The sequence below is a fragment of the Anser cygnoides genome, chromosome 3 (genome assembly GCF_040182565.1).
Source record: "Anser cygnoides isolate HZ-2024a breed goose chromosome 3, Taihu_goose_T2T_genome, whole genome shotgun sequence".
NCBI classification, from domain to species: domain Eukaryota; kingdom Metazoa; phylum Chordata; class Aves; order Anseriformes; family Anatidae; genus Anser; species Anser cygnoides.
In genome coordinates, this window is record NC_089875.1 from 7,073,002 (window position 1) to 7,088,337 (window position 15,336).

Below are 15,336 nucleotides of genomic sequence, written 5' to 3' on the forward strand. Positions count from 1 at the left end.
TTCTTATGCTATTATAAAGCAACACAGAATTCCTTATTCCTGTGTAGTCTGCAGAAAAAATCATTTATGTAGCAGATACTTACAAATTAGTATCATTTTTTCTTCTTCTCTGATTTATAGGAAAATATATACGCATATACATATATAAACAAACAAGCAAAACCAGCAGAGTATAGCAATATTAAAATTCGCTTATACCTTCATCTATTTCCTGTGTGATTGGTGGGTTAAAACTCACTAAGAATTTTTGCTCTTTGATGCACACCCACTGTCGTTCCAGCAGCAAGAGTGAAATCTTGCACATATGAAATTCATGTGAATGATACCAGGCTTATACTTCAGAAGGCCTGCTTCATAGTAATTCTAAAGTCACTGGAGGTAGATTGTTCAAGAGATTAAATCAGGTGCCATTAAGTCAGTATGCCTGGGTATGAGTTTTGATAGTGACTCTCTATACACCTCACCTCTTGAAATCTTTTTTATCTTGGTTTCCCCTGTTTTGCTTGGTTAAAACTAATTTTTACCCTCTTACAAAAAGTATATTGTATCTACAAATTATCTACAATGCTTCAGCATTAAGATGCCTTTCAACAAATTTTACAATTATATCATCTTCTGGACATCAGTTGCATTCAGTTTTCATTAAACACCTTGTAAACAACTAAGTCCAAGATTATTCTGTCTCATGTTTGTGGAATGCAGAATCTAATACATAAAAAAAAAGTCCTTTATCATTCATTGCCTAACCTCATATATGATAAGAGCATCCATGACACTGAATTTATAGAACATCAAGATATGTAAGCTTTTAAATTAATGGTAGACTGTTTTTGAACTCAGAGGATTTCAGAAAAGATCCTTTTTTCAAAAGGACCAGCATACAAATTGAAGCAAGGACTTGTGCATACATTCAACTTAAACAAAATTGACATTTTTATTTAGTACTTCTAGTACCTGAAGAATGGACATTCCTGCAGTCATATTGATGAAAATAACTTGTTTATATGGCGTGCCTGTAAAGGTCGGGGCGTTGTCATTTTCATCTAGCAAGAAGATGCTGATTGTAGACTGTGCATTATAGTATGGTGACAAATGATCTGTAGCACTGACCTTGAAAATGACGCAGGAAAATTATTGCTTTGTTCAAACACATTTTCTAAAAATAGTAAGAAAGACGAACAGCAATTATAAGCCACATAAACTGCATCACTGTACTGGTATTTCCTTCCAGATAGTTCTAATGTCAAAGTCCGGATTTGATTCTTCAAACAAGCTGCTGATTCACTTTAGTGAGAGTCAGCCTCTTTCCATGACAGATTAGATACCACCTGCTTGCTTCAGCTTGCTTTGGAAAGGAGGAGGCTTATTTTTAATACCTGTAGATGAAAAGACGGTGTTTTCTCCCTATCCAACAGTGAGGAGTTCCTCACAGTTAGGACCCCATCATGACTTAGCTGGAACGGACTGTCAGCTGGAGTGAGACTGAATGTTCCCTGGAAGCCTCCCTGGAAACAGAAATTATATTTGTTATTAAACTGGACAACCACTTAGGATATTTTCTTCTTATTTTCCAGGTGGAGAGCATTTAACCTTCTGATTTAATTGAGTTTTTGGTTCCACAAAAAGAGGAGTAAGCAACTTGGAAGAAATGCATCATCAAGGCTGAGGGCCACTTGCAGTTTTGTGTTCATTTTGCACTTCTGTACTTTCATATTTGGGACCTTTTGCAAACCAGAGGAGTTTCATTCCCTAACCAGACAAAATTTACTCTTTGGCTGCATTACTCTCCCCCTCAAAGAAGTTAAATTTAGTTTGTTATGGTTAAACATATTGAGGTAGTCAGAATTAATATCTATAGCACTATTCACTATACCCATACAGTGCAAATGCACTTTACAGTATATTTCAGAAGTGCAGTATTTGTAGCAATCATAACTACGCTGTCATTTTACCTCATCTTTGTCAGAGGCTGTTACTTCAAGAACTTGACTCCCATCTCGCAAATTTTCTGGAATTGAGACACTGTAGCTTGGCTTTGACAATTCTGGAGGGTTGTCATTTACATCTTCAATAGTAACCAGCACTATTGCATCAGCTGTTTTGAGATTATTGTCCTGCTGAGCTGCCTAGAAAACAGAGTTTGTAGCTGTTAGTTCCATACCCAGATAACATTCAGCCATTCCACCTTAATACAAAGAGATAACTACATATGTTTAGTGAACGAAGGCTCCCTTTATCCTATGTTTTAAATGACATGCGTAATGAAGCCGTGATGCCAACCGCCCCTTAACATTACCACGTTAAAAACTATTAACAGCAACATGGATTCTGACACTAGTTTATGAAATGGAGACTCAGTATTAACATATTGAACTGTAAAACAATAATTACCATAATGCCCACAAGAAGATAGGGACATTCTTCTCTGTCAACTGCAGTCTTCACTTCCAATACTCCACTGTCAGCATCGATTGAAAGACTTTTGATATAGGCTGGGGGTTTCACTGAAAAGCAACAAAATACAGTGGGTTAATGAGAATGAACTACAGCAGTAAGTCCAATCTGTTTTTTCTCTGACTGTTATCTTCTCAGCCATAGCAAAATTGAGCAAACATTCCAGACAAAAGGCTTTTGGCTTTTTCCCCCTTCAAATGCTCTGTCCAATTTAAGAAATTCTCTCACACTTCAAGAGTCTCAAATTTAAGCATCTCATAAGCTTTTAACAATTCTGTCAGAAGGAAAATGTCCCTATGAAATTGATATTTCTAGATGGTCTTGAATGGAAATTCTGAATAGAAGCCTCTAAGTTGACTTACACTTTGAATCAGGAATTGTTTACTGGCAGGATGTTAAGAACATTTAAACATTTTTAAACAGCTAGACCTTGCTATAATGACTGAAATTAAGCTAACTCAGCTTTCACAGCAGAAATATCTAGAGCTCTTTCAGAGCAGAAATATCTTCAGAATATCTAGAAGCAAATAAAGGCTCTTACCTAATTTGATGCTGTACAACACTGTTTCATTTATACCTATGTCTCCATCTGCAGCAAATATATTCTCTGGGAGAATAGCCACAGGACCCACCTAGAAACATACACAGCTGATTAACTAAAAATAATACACATAAACTTAAATGTGTTCATTAATTAAGTCACAGTTTTGATTTAAGAAAGTCGGGTTGGATGGGGCTTTGAGCAACCTGATCAGATTAGACTGGATGATCTTTGATGGCCCCTTTCAACCCAAGCTATTCTATGATTCTATGATTTAATCACTGGGATCCAGAAAAAGAAATAAAAATCTGTCTGTTACACAGGCTTTACCAAGTGAAATGCTGAGCAAAATACTTGATGGATATACCATGTTCGCTTTAAGAAGCACCAGACTACGTAGCAGTAGTCACAGATGGAATTCATGTTAACAACACTGAATATCTCAGTTCCACTGCTCTCTGGGAAAACAATATGCGAGTCTACGCTATAGCCCTAATAAAAGCAACATTTTATTTTAAAGATAAAACCATTTTAGAAGACACAAAAAGATTCCTTTCAGATAATTAAAGATGAACTTCCAGCAAAAGGGACACCAAAGGTATAACCAAAAGCATTTGTGGTTTAAAATAGATTAACATGAAGACAACAATAAAGAAATAATACAAATAATAATGATCTATTTTAATTTTAGTGTATTACTTCGATAATGCTGCACTGTGATTTTGTTTTGTTAATACATACAGAAGCATGAATTAATCAAATACATTCCAAACAGAAATTACAACATTCCCTATATAGAAAAAAAATACAATATCATACAAATCTCAGCTTACAATTCAGATTCTTATTTTGCTTACTTGATTGTAATAAAGTATGAGGGAATTACTTTATTTAAAACTGAAACCAGGCAGCTAACTCCAGGACTGATGGGTAGTCAATCACCCTTCCCAGTTTACAGTACAAGCCCTGTTGCAACTTCTGTTATTTTTTTTCCCTCCACAGAAGAGTCTGTTTCTGTGGAACAAAATTTGATACTTCATATAATATGTGGCCTCTCTACTTGGTACTTGGAGGCCTACTGTTGATGGGACTCACCAGTTGGTACAAATCAAAGCAGCCTTCCATTAACCCTCAATCTTAAGCAGCTCAAAGAGAAACTTTCCTTGAGAGAAAAACTCTGTGGACAGGAATAACCTATTTACATTTGCAGCATTCAGTGAAAAGCTTTTACCTTGTTTTCATTGATTGTTCCATTGTACACTGATTGTTTGAAATAGGGGTTCAATGTGTCATAATCCTGTACATGAATTATTACTGAGGCATTATCGCTGTTAGTTCCAAATCTTTCCTACATTCCAAGAGAAAGAAGAAAATAAGAAACACTGTGATGAAAGGGCAATTTTTCAGTGGAAAATACAGCAGAATATTATTATTTATGCTTTGTAATGCCTACATTCCTAATCTAAGAACTCTCACTTTATCAAATTCTTCCATTTAGAAATTCAATTATATTAATAATACTATCAAAAGGTAATTGTTCTTAGGTATTAATTTTGTGTCAGGAATGTATTACAGAATAGTACGTAGGACATAGTAACAGTACATGTGCTGCAGCTGTACCATTTCCTAGACAATGATTTTTTTTTGAATTATTTCTTTTTACTCCTAAAAGGCATTGAAAGCAAGTGCATATTTAAATTTCAAAAAGACACAGAAGAAGACTGCAGATGGTAAGCTACAGCAGTAACAGGATGTTAGATGTGCCAGAGTGACCAGGTGAATAAACGATAGAATAGTGAAGAATAAATGTATTTACACATATATTAAAGAAATGGACCTAGAAAGAAACTCAGGCAGATATTTAAGGGGAGATTCAAGTAATGGCTTAAATATTTAAGAACATGCTACTTTGCCTGCAGTACGAGCCAAAACGCAGACAGAACTTTTGGTTTAGAAACTCCCTAAGCTGTAGATTTATAGAAACCAGGATGTTATAACAACAGAAATATCACTATATTATATATATTAGATACTATATTGGTTCTTTTTCTTCTTTTAATTTATAGCATACCTTTGCTTGGACTGTTAAATTGAAATGGTTGATCTTGTTGTAATCCAAAGTTTTATTCACCATGATGTTTCCATCTCCTTCCCTTATATAAAAGTAATCAGAGTTTGGTCCCTGAAAAATGAATCAATCACATGTTTTACATGATTAATAATGAAATACATTCTCTTTTCTCTTCCCACCTTTATTATTGGAGTATTCTTTAAAAAAAATAGGGGGGGGGACCAGAGATTCTGCCTAACACCACCTCTGAAAAATGCAGACCCTCTTCAACACATTCTATTGCCTCTCCCCTCAGTGCCATTAGAATTTTTATCTGATTTATCACATTCTATGGTCAGGAACTCAAGATCAGATGAATGGCATCATAAACTATAAAAAAAGCAGAAACAGCAAGCTCAGATGCAGAGATCTCCACAGCAGATACCAAAAGTTAGTTGAGATAATCTTATTTTAATGGTTTACATATACACCTCATCGGGACTAAAGATCAACAAGAAATCTTGTCGGCACAAACTTCAGAAAGAGGGGAAACCATTTCACTCCTGTTTCTAAAAAGTACCACAATGTTCCTTAGCTGTAGCTGGATAGTACCACAAAACATTTCTCAAACTTTAATATACAGATTCAGGGCTCACTGCATGCTAGGCTGGTCTTGTGGTACAAGTTATTGTGGTCGTCACACTATCCTAATTTTAAATGGTCTTTCTGATGACAGAATTTTGCTGACCTGTAATAATAACATTACAGTACAAGATGATATACTTGAATCAGGTCCCAGGCTATACTTGTGTGAAATGTAGACTGGTGTTCACAGTCTCAGGTAAACAAAGGATACTCACCCAAAGACTGTAACTAATAAGGTTGAAAGCAGGTGACAGATCTTTATCCCGAGCTTCCACTTTTATAACAGTGAAATTTATTGCAGATACCTAGAAATAAAGATCATCAAATGTTTGGTCACAACCCCCTTTTGCTATCCCTCCTAACTTCCATCAGGAAAACTTAGCCACCCCCTCAGCACATGCAAATTATTTCCAATTTCCACTTTAGGTCAGATAGCTGAATGTTCCTTCTTCACCCAATGCCTCCAAGCAAGGGTGCATGCAGCCCAGCCTTTCTGTTCCACACTCACATGAAGGTATATAAAAGTCACATAAGAGTGCAGGTAATTATTAAACATTTATGTGGTTGCATGAGAACCTTACATGTTTTGGCCCCAGAAAGTAATTTCAAAACACCACATGAAAAATTATTAACAGGTGCTGTAACCCACCTCAGATACTGAAGCGCTATATTGACTTTGCAGAAATTCTGGAGAATTGTCATTAATATCTTGTAGTTGTAAATCCCGTGCATTCTCTATCTCAGGCTTCATAATGGAAGCAAAAGACACATTAGAAGTGACAGCAATGAGACAGCAGCATACCACTAACATTTAATTTCATCATATAAAGTGAGACCTTCAAAGAGACACTCCCTCAGTTCTAAAAACTCTGTAATGAAAGAGTCAGACTACCAGTTCTAACAATGCAGTAGAAACTTTGTGAAATACTTTGAAATTAACTTTTTTTTTCATTTACCTGAGAACAAAAACACTCATTCCAATTGGCAACTTTAAAAAAGATATCTTCTATAAGATGTTCTTAACTCCCTGCGTGATATCTTTAAATGAAATAGTATTTCAGAAAATAACAGTTTGGATTAAACTTAGACAAATAATACTGTTGATTACAAAACTTTTACTTACCATTCCAGTTCTTTGGCAAACAACAGCGTAAAAGAGATGGTCACTCTAAAAATCAACAAACAAGCAAATAGATAATATTATCAATTATTTCCTAATACATTTGTCAAAGAATCTTTATGTCAACATATACATTGTAAAGGTATACAAAAAAACTTCTAGTACTTGAATCTTCAGACATGCCATGCTGAGTTGACAGTGAATTGTTCATCTGATTCAGTTACATGAGCATACTTTAACTGAGGCTTACATTTCGACATGCTGTACCAAAATAAATCGTTTATAATATACTGCAAGTTCATTACAGATTATTAATTGTAATGTTTAACTGGCTGCCATTCATCTATTGCTGGCATTTGTCCACGCAGATCTCACCATCCATATACTGGCTATTCTCTCTAATAGAAAACTGACAGGGAAATGGACAATATTCATAACAAGCATAAAAAGTGTCATAAAGTTGTCAAGAAAATGTTTTAGTCCATTTAGAAAAATATCCAAACGAGCGACGAAAGTGTTAATATTGTAATAGATTTTCATCAATTAGAAATCTTGATTGTAAAGCTGTTTTTTAAAACTGTGTTTTTTGCGTGTTTTTTTGCATGGTTGAATCCTGTCAAGTACCAGCTAGTCTGAAATAGTACTTGTACAAAAAGCAGCCTCGGGTTACTCTGCAGAACTATACAAGTTTCATGTTCAGAGGCAAATTCACTGAGGAAAAAACATCAGTATTACTTTATAGATCGCTGGCAGTCCTACAGAGCAAGCATGGCCTAGGAAGAAGGGGACTGATTCCTTTTGCACATCAGCCAACAGAGGCCAATGTATCTATTTTTCTGTGCTGTTAAATGCTTATATAAATATTCATAGGATTAAGGATTCCCTTCTACCAAATTATATCTGATCTGTCCCACTTTGGTCAAAAAATTCATGTTACTAGGAGATAATTTTAGGAAAAATGACACCTATCTTAACCGAGTATTTACAACTTTCAATACAAAATTCTCTTAAAGAACCATCTTGACTGTCAGATCCTAGCTAGATTTATGGCTACAGGAAATTGAAGGAATTTAACATAGATATTACTGAGAAGTAGATACTGAAGTCTATGCTGTTATTTCAGATGAGTAATTTTTTGGAACAACCACCTGTATCACAAAAGAATGAATACATAAGATACATGCCTTAGTCCGCTTTTTTCACCTGTAGAGAAAACATTTGTATCTAGATTATATATGCAGAGAAAGGATTACCTCAAGAAAATCAACATCCAGTGGCTGACTAGTCCTCACTGTTGCATTATTAGAACCAGAAACATATGCTAGCTCCACATATGGTAAGTGTTCGGGGAACAAATATTCTTTTAATCTCAAATTTACGTTGGGTGGAATATTTGTAATCCATTCTATATCACCTGTAAGAGAAAATGTAATAAATTAGATAGCTACCTGATTAGTGAGATCAATTTAAGTCCTCATAAGTATAGTGCACAAGTGTATTGATGGGGTTTTAACACCATGCAAATTCACTCATTCAATATATTCACACTCGATGACTTCATACCTGATATTAAAAATCTTGGCACAATTTACACCTATATTTCCACCCTTTCCTGGAAATAACTTCATGCTGCAAATTTTTCTTTTCACGTTTAGGCCCCGTGCCTGCCATTTGTTCACATAGACAGGCCTTCCTGCACAGGAAATGTCATCAGTGAGTTGCTAGTTAGGGTTGCATGGGATGAGATTCACTATTTTCCACTCATAAAGTCATTTCATCTTTCTCAGTTGAGTCTAGCAAGCAGACAGAATACAGTGTGAATCTGGATTCAGGCTTGTTGTTTAAATGTTGATTTTGATTCAGAATAGTAAGTATATGTCTTCTCCTTTAATCTATTCCTATATGTACAAAATAATGGAACACTGAATACCGCAACCTTTGAATCACTTTGAATGCAATTTTTCTACAACCAAACATTTCTTGTCTTGAAAATATTCAAGTTTGTTATTTGTAATTATCGTGACTCAGATTAAACTCCCTATTGTTTTGGTAGTGAGTATGTTACTTGCTTTGTTAAAGAGATCTGTGTTTGAAAGTGTGTTTGAAATGTATTCTTGTAAACGATCCAGTGTGGTGTTACTGTATTTTAATAAAGTTATCCTCCTCATATTTATCAAAACATTTGTGTTTATGAAATAATATGCGTCTTCTCATAGAACGTGTGATCTGGATTGCAAAAAAAAAAAAAAAAAAATCCCTCTCCTCTCCCAAATCTTTCCTGACATCTCAAATATTTTCTGTGATCTTCAGGAAACTTGCTAGTTAACTTTTTCTCACTCCATTATTTTTGTACTTCATCATTACCAGTTTAGGCCAGCAAACCCTTGCTGTAGCAGCCCCATCTCTAACCCCCACATGCAGACTCATTATCCTGCTCTGTAAGGAAGGGAACAAACAGCTTGTCTTCCTCCAACAGCAGGGAGTGCCTGGAACATTCTTGGGTACCAGCCCAAAGATACTCATCTATAACTGCATGCAAGGATAAAGTCCAGTCAGATGACTATAAGCACAGAACACAATTGGGCTGTGTCTCAGGAGCATTGCAGTGGTGCAACGTATCACAGTCTTGTGTGCAGTTTTGTTGAAATTGTTGGAAGAAATAGTTCTTTGAAAACAAAATCTCTCTTAGCTTGGTGACATACTGTATAACCTTCCATCCAGAGTTGGATACATTTAGACAAGAAACATCAAGCAGCTGCCTCACAAATAGTATTCTGTCCAGAAAAGAGACTGCCACATTCTAGCAAAAAAGGAAGTGCTTAGAATAATTTAAGCTGTTTTTCTCTCCTGGTTATTCATTACAGATGTATCAGCACTTATTCATATGATATGGACAAAGGGCCAAACTTATTACTAGCTGTTTAAAAACTAAGTGTAGGAGATTCAGGGTGCGGGGCCTTTCTTTTTCTTTCTATTCCCATGCTAGAGTCAGACACAGCAGTTATGCCCTTACAAAAATGTTTCTACATTGGCTGGAAAAAAAAGCACTACTCTGAATGGTGTTTTCTGTATCTTGTTGAAAGCCAGAAGCATTTAAGACTGCCTGTGGACATTCAACATGGGCCTGGTACATATTTCCTTGAGGTCCTAAGAGTTACCACATATCCTGAAGGGTATGCTTCTGCCACAACCTAGACTTTGCCTTGTGAAATCACTGTATACCCGTCAGGCACGACGAATCCTGACTGCCTGTAACACACAGGGTAATCACAGATAACAGCACTACCCTTTACGTAACAGCAATAACCTCTCTGGTTAGGGGTGGAAGGAAGGACGGAGTTATGCCCTGTTCTGCATTTGCAATGTAAATATCCCCCCCACACACAGAAAAAATAAAGCAAACAAATAAACCCCACCAACATACTGTCTACTCCTCTTCTCCCCTGTGCTCACATGCCATTGCTGTACTTCCTCAAGTGTGATTTTGTCTCCAAGGCACAGGCACATCTTGCCAGACAGGGTAAGGAAGCACAGTAAACGTGGGGGTAAATTAATGTTAACCCCATCAGGTGGCACAAATTAAATAATCAATAATGGTGGAATAACAGTGCGCTACACTAACACACAAAACTAGAATAGAAAACGCAAATACGTGAAGCAGACAGCATTGATCCTGGAATTCCCTGTACTGTAAGCCTGCTTGTTCTTCTGCATCCCATCTACTCTCCCTATTGTCCCTAACAAACCAAAAATTGGCCTACAGAAAGGCTCCAGTCTGAAGCAGAACAGGCTCCAGGAGCGGAGCAGAGCTGTGGTTCTTCCTGATGTCAGAGGGAAGAGATCAGCTTTTGTGGGCTGACTGGGCAATGTGAACTGTAAACATCTGTATGCTATTCTGTACTTGCTTCCTTTGTCCTTGCCTGCTATAGCTATGCAGACAGTGAGATCCTTCGAACAGTGAATTTTTTATTTTTTATTTTTATATATATTTATTTATCTTACTAAGCATATTAGAGACTGAATTTCATCTGAACTTTCCCATTGTTGCAGGCACTGATTCACCACTGGCAGGGAGCAGTATGCCACCTGGGCTGCTGCTGCATCCAGCCATGAAGACTATTGTTAAAAAATAAATAAAATAATAATAATAATACAGTTTTACTATAAATTACAGGTTATGTGAAGCATTAAAGTGCTATGTGCATTAGAGAGCAAATCAGAGAATTCTAGGATCTAATCATGATTTTACCTGTATATTCATCAGGGAAGGTTGACAGCAGGAGTGGGCTGGGTGTTGTGTCACAATCTATAGTTGTGATTTCTAAAAAGAAAATGAAAAGTTATGTACAAATGACAGAGGGATCATTTCCAGAAATTGCATGAGGTAAAAAAGTCTCATGATATATAGAACATGTACACACTGATTTAAATTCATCTGAAAGATTTATCATGGTGGTACGTTGACATAATTTTCAGAGTTTAAAACAACACAACGACATTATTTGGAGCAGATGAATATTGGTGGCTTGGCCCTAATCTATCCTTGCCCCTGCCAATTTTTTTCAGTTAAGAACTTAAGTTAAAGAGAAATAGCTATCAAAAAAAGGTTGAGAAAATGACTAGTTAGAGAATTGTCCTTCCTTTGTACCTTGACCAGAGCGAAACCTTAGCTTTATTGCTTAACAATAATGAATCACTGTATATTAATGTCCCACTGAACATGTGCGGAAATCATAACCAAAACTCCCTCTGGACCATGTCCTTGCAAATGTTTTCTACTCCCAAGAAAGCTTTAAACACAAACAAATTCACCATTGAATTGTTAGCGAGAAAAAAAAGGATAAAGGTACTGATTTGCCCGAAATTTATACTCCTTTCTTTTTTATAGCAGTTGGCCCTTTTAAAGTATGGTTTTATCCTGAGAAGTAGTTTTCTTAAGTGATTTACACCATACCTCGGTGAACCCTCTCTACATTTGCTCTAAATGATAAAAAGGGATGGACTTCTTTTCTAGATCTACAAATATACACTGAGAAATCACACCAGATTTTCTCCTCCTTCCCTGAGCAGAATTACTCAGCAAAGCTGCCATAGTACAAGCTATATTCTGATGGATACTTGTGCATCTTTCAGGTCTAACGTGGGCTTGCATCAATGTTAAGCACGTCCCCACTCTTCTCCTTGTCACCCTTACTGCGTATTCAAATTGATAGCTAGTAAAAGAAATAGTGGACTATTTCTGCCCATAGGCTGATGCCCTCAGATTTGCACCACCCTACAGAATCTTTTATAAGGGAGCAATGGACCGATTTCTACACAAGTAACTGAACAAACTCCTAAAGAATACTTCTACAACGAGTAGCTGCAGTTTACAGGAGTAATTCGCTGCCTCCATCTCCACGTATTCAAAAGCCTACTTTGGAAAGCAAGGCTCTGTACTACTGAAAAAGATCAGAAAGCTGGAAGCTTGGAATTGGTTTAAATGTTACAACATAGCTTAATAAAGGAAATTCAATAATAAAATAAAAGCTCTTGTTGCTCATTTTTTTCTCCTAGAAGAAAAAGTCTTGCTCAGCCATTCCTGGCAATTCTCTGGAACCAAGCAGAAACACAGTCCTAGAATATCCTGTGTTGGAAGGGACCCGCAAGGACTATCAAGTCCAACTCCTGGCTTTACACAGGACCACCCAAAAATCAGATCCTATGTCTGAGAGCACTGTCCAAATGCTTCTTGAACACTGTCAGGCTTGATACTGTGATCACTTCCCTGGGGAACCTGTCCCAGGGCCCAGCCACCCTCTTAGTGAAGAACTTTTCCTAATACCCAACCTGAATTCGCCTAAGAAGGGAAGGACGCTTCAGCATTTTCACTGTTGTGAAGTTTCTAGACAAAGTCTGAAGGACTAAAATTATGTTTAGGCACTCAGACCCTCTTTCCACACTCAGATTTAGCTACGGATGGCACAGTTCTCACTTTCTGGAAAAGAACTTCTAATGGAGTCATTACCAGTACTAAGAATACCAGGCACGGAAGTGGTAACTACTCCAATCTAGTTTAACAGAACAACAGCAGAAAGGAATACAAGTGAACCCAACTTCAGAACTACACCTTGCCATACTCAGCTTCAGTCTAGGTATCTTATTCAATGTCAGCTGCAGATAGAAAATAACGAAACCTTAAAGTTCAACGAGAACTTGTAAAAGCCCACCGTACAAACAATAACAATGGTTTTCAACTTGTGGTCACAGAGCCTCTTACGGTCCACTTCCATAGGCACCAAGAAGATTGCTCAATCAGATATCGTTACTTTATCCGTCAACAGACCAAAGTATTTTAAAACTCTAGGACAGTAATTAATATTAATTTAATTTTATTTAACTTAAAATGTAATTAATTAATAAATCTATTTTTTTCTATTTCAATAAAAACAAGGCTAGAATCATAAACGTTTATAAAAATAACATTACTTACTTTGTGCATCAAGACAGATGAACGTAACCCAACTGATCAAAACAAAACTCACAGATCTTGAAAGCGCCATAAGCACTGCAGAAAAAATACACTTGAAGGCCAAAACAGATGGTTGTTTTCTCATATACAATATTTGTAAAGAATCATTTCATTTGCTATATCAGAAGTTCACAACTGTCTTGACAAATGCTTCGATGACAAGGGAAAAGACCACAATAAGCCTCTGAGAAAAACCTAGAGACTATATAACACCCTTATCATTTTCAGCGTCTGCGATCAAAGTCCTTTTTGGGCAATAAAAATAAACCAACAAGGAAATAGCACTTTTTGTGCTACAGCACAAACAACAAAAGCTATTTTTGATTTTAGTATTCAATATAGAGATAAAAATGAATAAATTTGCAATTTAGTACTCGCAGGATGTCCTGACCAATGGAAGAGAAACATACGTATTCCCTGGAAAAGAAATTTAAATAGGGAGCGCCAAATAGCAAAGGAATCAATGTTGCCCCTTTTGATCTCTTAATAATGGTAGATTATCTTCTCACAAGCCTGTTCCACAAGGAATAAATATAAAATTCCTGTTAGGAGAACAGTAGTTACCTTGTGATGTGATGAGAACAGACATCTCTGAAATGTACCTAGGGTTTTACAGATAGTATACGTTCAGAATAGGTTCAGCTGGCATTCTGACTTCATTTAAGTCAACATTTGACTTCAATTAAGTTTCCTCCGAGAAAAACAAAACAAAAAAAAAGAGACACTAAAAGCTTACAGAAGACTTTCAAAGACTACAAATGATTTGGCCAATGATGAAGTTTGTTTCAAAACTGGAGGTAAATATACCTTTAATTTTAAGGGACAGCTAATTACGCAGTAAGAAAACTGCTGCCAAAGCAAGGTGTTTGTGTTTGTGCCAGCACTTGTTTTGTCACCATGGATACAAAAGTAATTAGCTTCAGTGAAAATACCAAACAATAAAATTACACATAACCAAAAATAAAATCATCATTATGCTTTCTTACCCTTAAGTAATCGAAATGGAAGTGTGGGAGCAGTTAAAGCAGAAGGGCTTGAAAGTACTACAAGTTTAATCATGGGCACCATCTCTTTTGAACACCACGTTGAGCCATGCTTATGCATTCTTCGATGTTATTACTAGAGCAAATCTATAGCAGTCATTTTTCTTCCCCTGCACGATTGCTCACTGTATCCATGATGGCCAGGTCCTCACAAGGTGATTCAGCAAACTACAGAATACAGATCTGTGCACAAAATACCTCCTTGGAAGAAGAGTGAACGACTAAATAAAAAAGTAGGCTAGAGATATTTTTCAGTGACAGAAATTTCCTGATTGCATTCACTGAACAGCATCATATAGATTTGTGCTATCATAGCCAGGTCAGAGCCTACATTAAGCTCAAGCTTGTACCAAAAGGTTGTTTTAGCAACCACTACACTTGACCACTGGAAATATTTCAGTGCTGGAATCTTATTCCACTAATGAAGATCTACTTTTAGACATTCTAAATCACAGTAAAGGCAAAACAGCTTCAATATTTTCAGGGACCTCTAGTAGCAAGGTCAATGAAAAATCATTTAAGAACTTGAAGTATTAAACTCCACTCCTCATTATCTGTGGAAAGGCAGCCTAGAAACTGAAGGATGTAGGCCATTAGTACACACAAATCCAATGCAAAAAAACAATTTAAGTTCAAGGTCCCATACAGGTAGGCATAGAATTAAAACTACTGCTCAGATGCAGCTTGGTGCTGTTTCTAATCTTTACAAGCTGCAATAGAAGCTTAGCTGAGATGGTCCTAGTCAAAGGCTGCCATGCAAGATCCTTCCTTCAGCTCAGTAATTGTTTTCTGTGATCAACACCCCAAGCTCAAAGAGAGGCATCATAACAGTGCCCTCACCACCCATGTCCCATAATAGTCAATCCCTGAAAAGAGTGGAGATGAAGATCATTTGTCTTCTACATTTAGTACCCAGGGAAAGAGAAGTATGAGCTGCTTTGTAATGCCAAACAAGCCATGTAACAGGAGGAA

The 15,336-nt window shown here is 36.6% G+C and overlaps 1 protein-coding gene across 4 annotated transcripts in view; it reads right to left on the bottom strand.

Moving 5' to 3' along the window:
* LOC106036673 (protocadherin Fat 4-like) overlaps nt 1-15,336 on the bottom strand; it is a 47,093-nt gene that overhangs the window by 30,286 nt on the left and 1,471 nt on the right. For 3 of the 4 annotated variants that reach the window (XM_066995350.1, XM_013182223.3, XM_013182222.3), the window contains exons 2-14: nt 13,283-13,357; nt 11,060-11,131; nt 8,064-8,224; nt 6,814-6,858; nt 6,340-6,435; nt 5,906-5,995; nt 5,067-5,177; nt 4,227-4,343; nt 2,996-3,086; nt 2,392-2,504; nt 1,953-2,126; nt 1,377-1,505; nt 955-1,110 (exon numbers count right to left, since the gene is read on the bottom strand). In XM_066995350.1, coding sequence (XP_066851451.1) covers nt 955-1,110; nt 1,377-1,505; nt 1,953-2,126; nt 2,392-2,504; nt 2,996-3,086; nt 4,227-4,343; nt 5,067-5,177; nt 5,906-5,995; nt 6,340-6,435; nt 6,814-6,858; nt 8,064-8,224; nt 11,060-11,131; nt 13,283-13,357 — 1,430 coding nt within the window. Of the gene's footprint in view, nt 1-954; nt 1,111-1,376; nt 1,506-1,952; nt 2,127-2,391; nt 2,505-2,995; nt 3,087-4,226; nt 4,344-5,066; nt 5,178-5,905; nt 5,996-6,339; nt 6,436-6,813; nt 6,859-8,063; nt 8,225-11,059; nt 11,132-13,282; nt 13,358-13,885; nt 13,926-15,336 lie in introns of those variants that run through there. The other variant, XM_066995351.1, reaches the window with a different exon arrangement.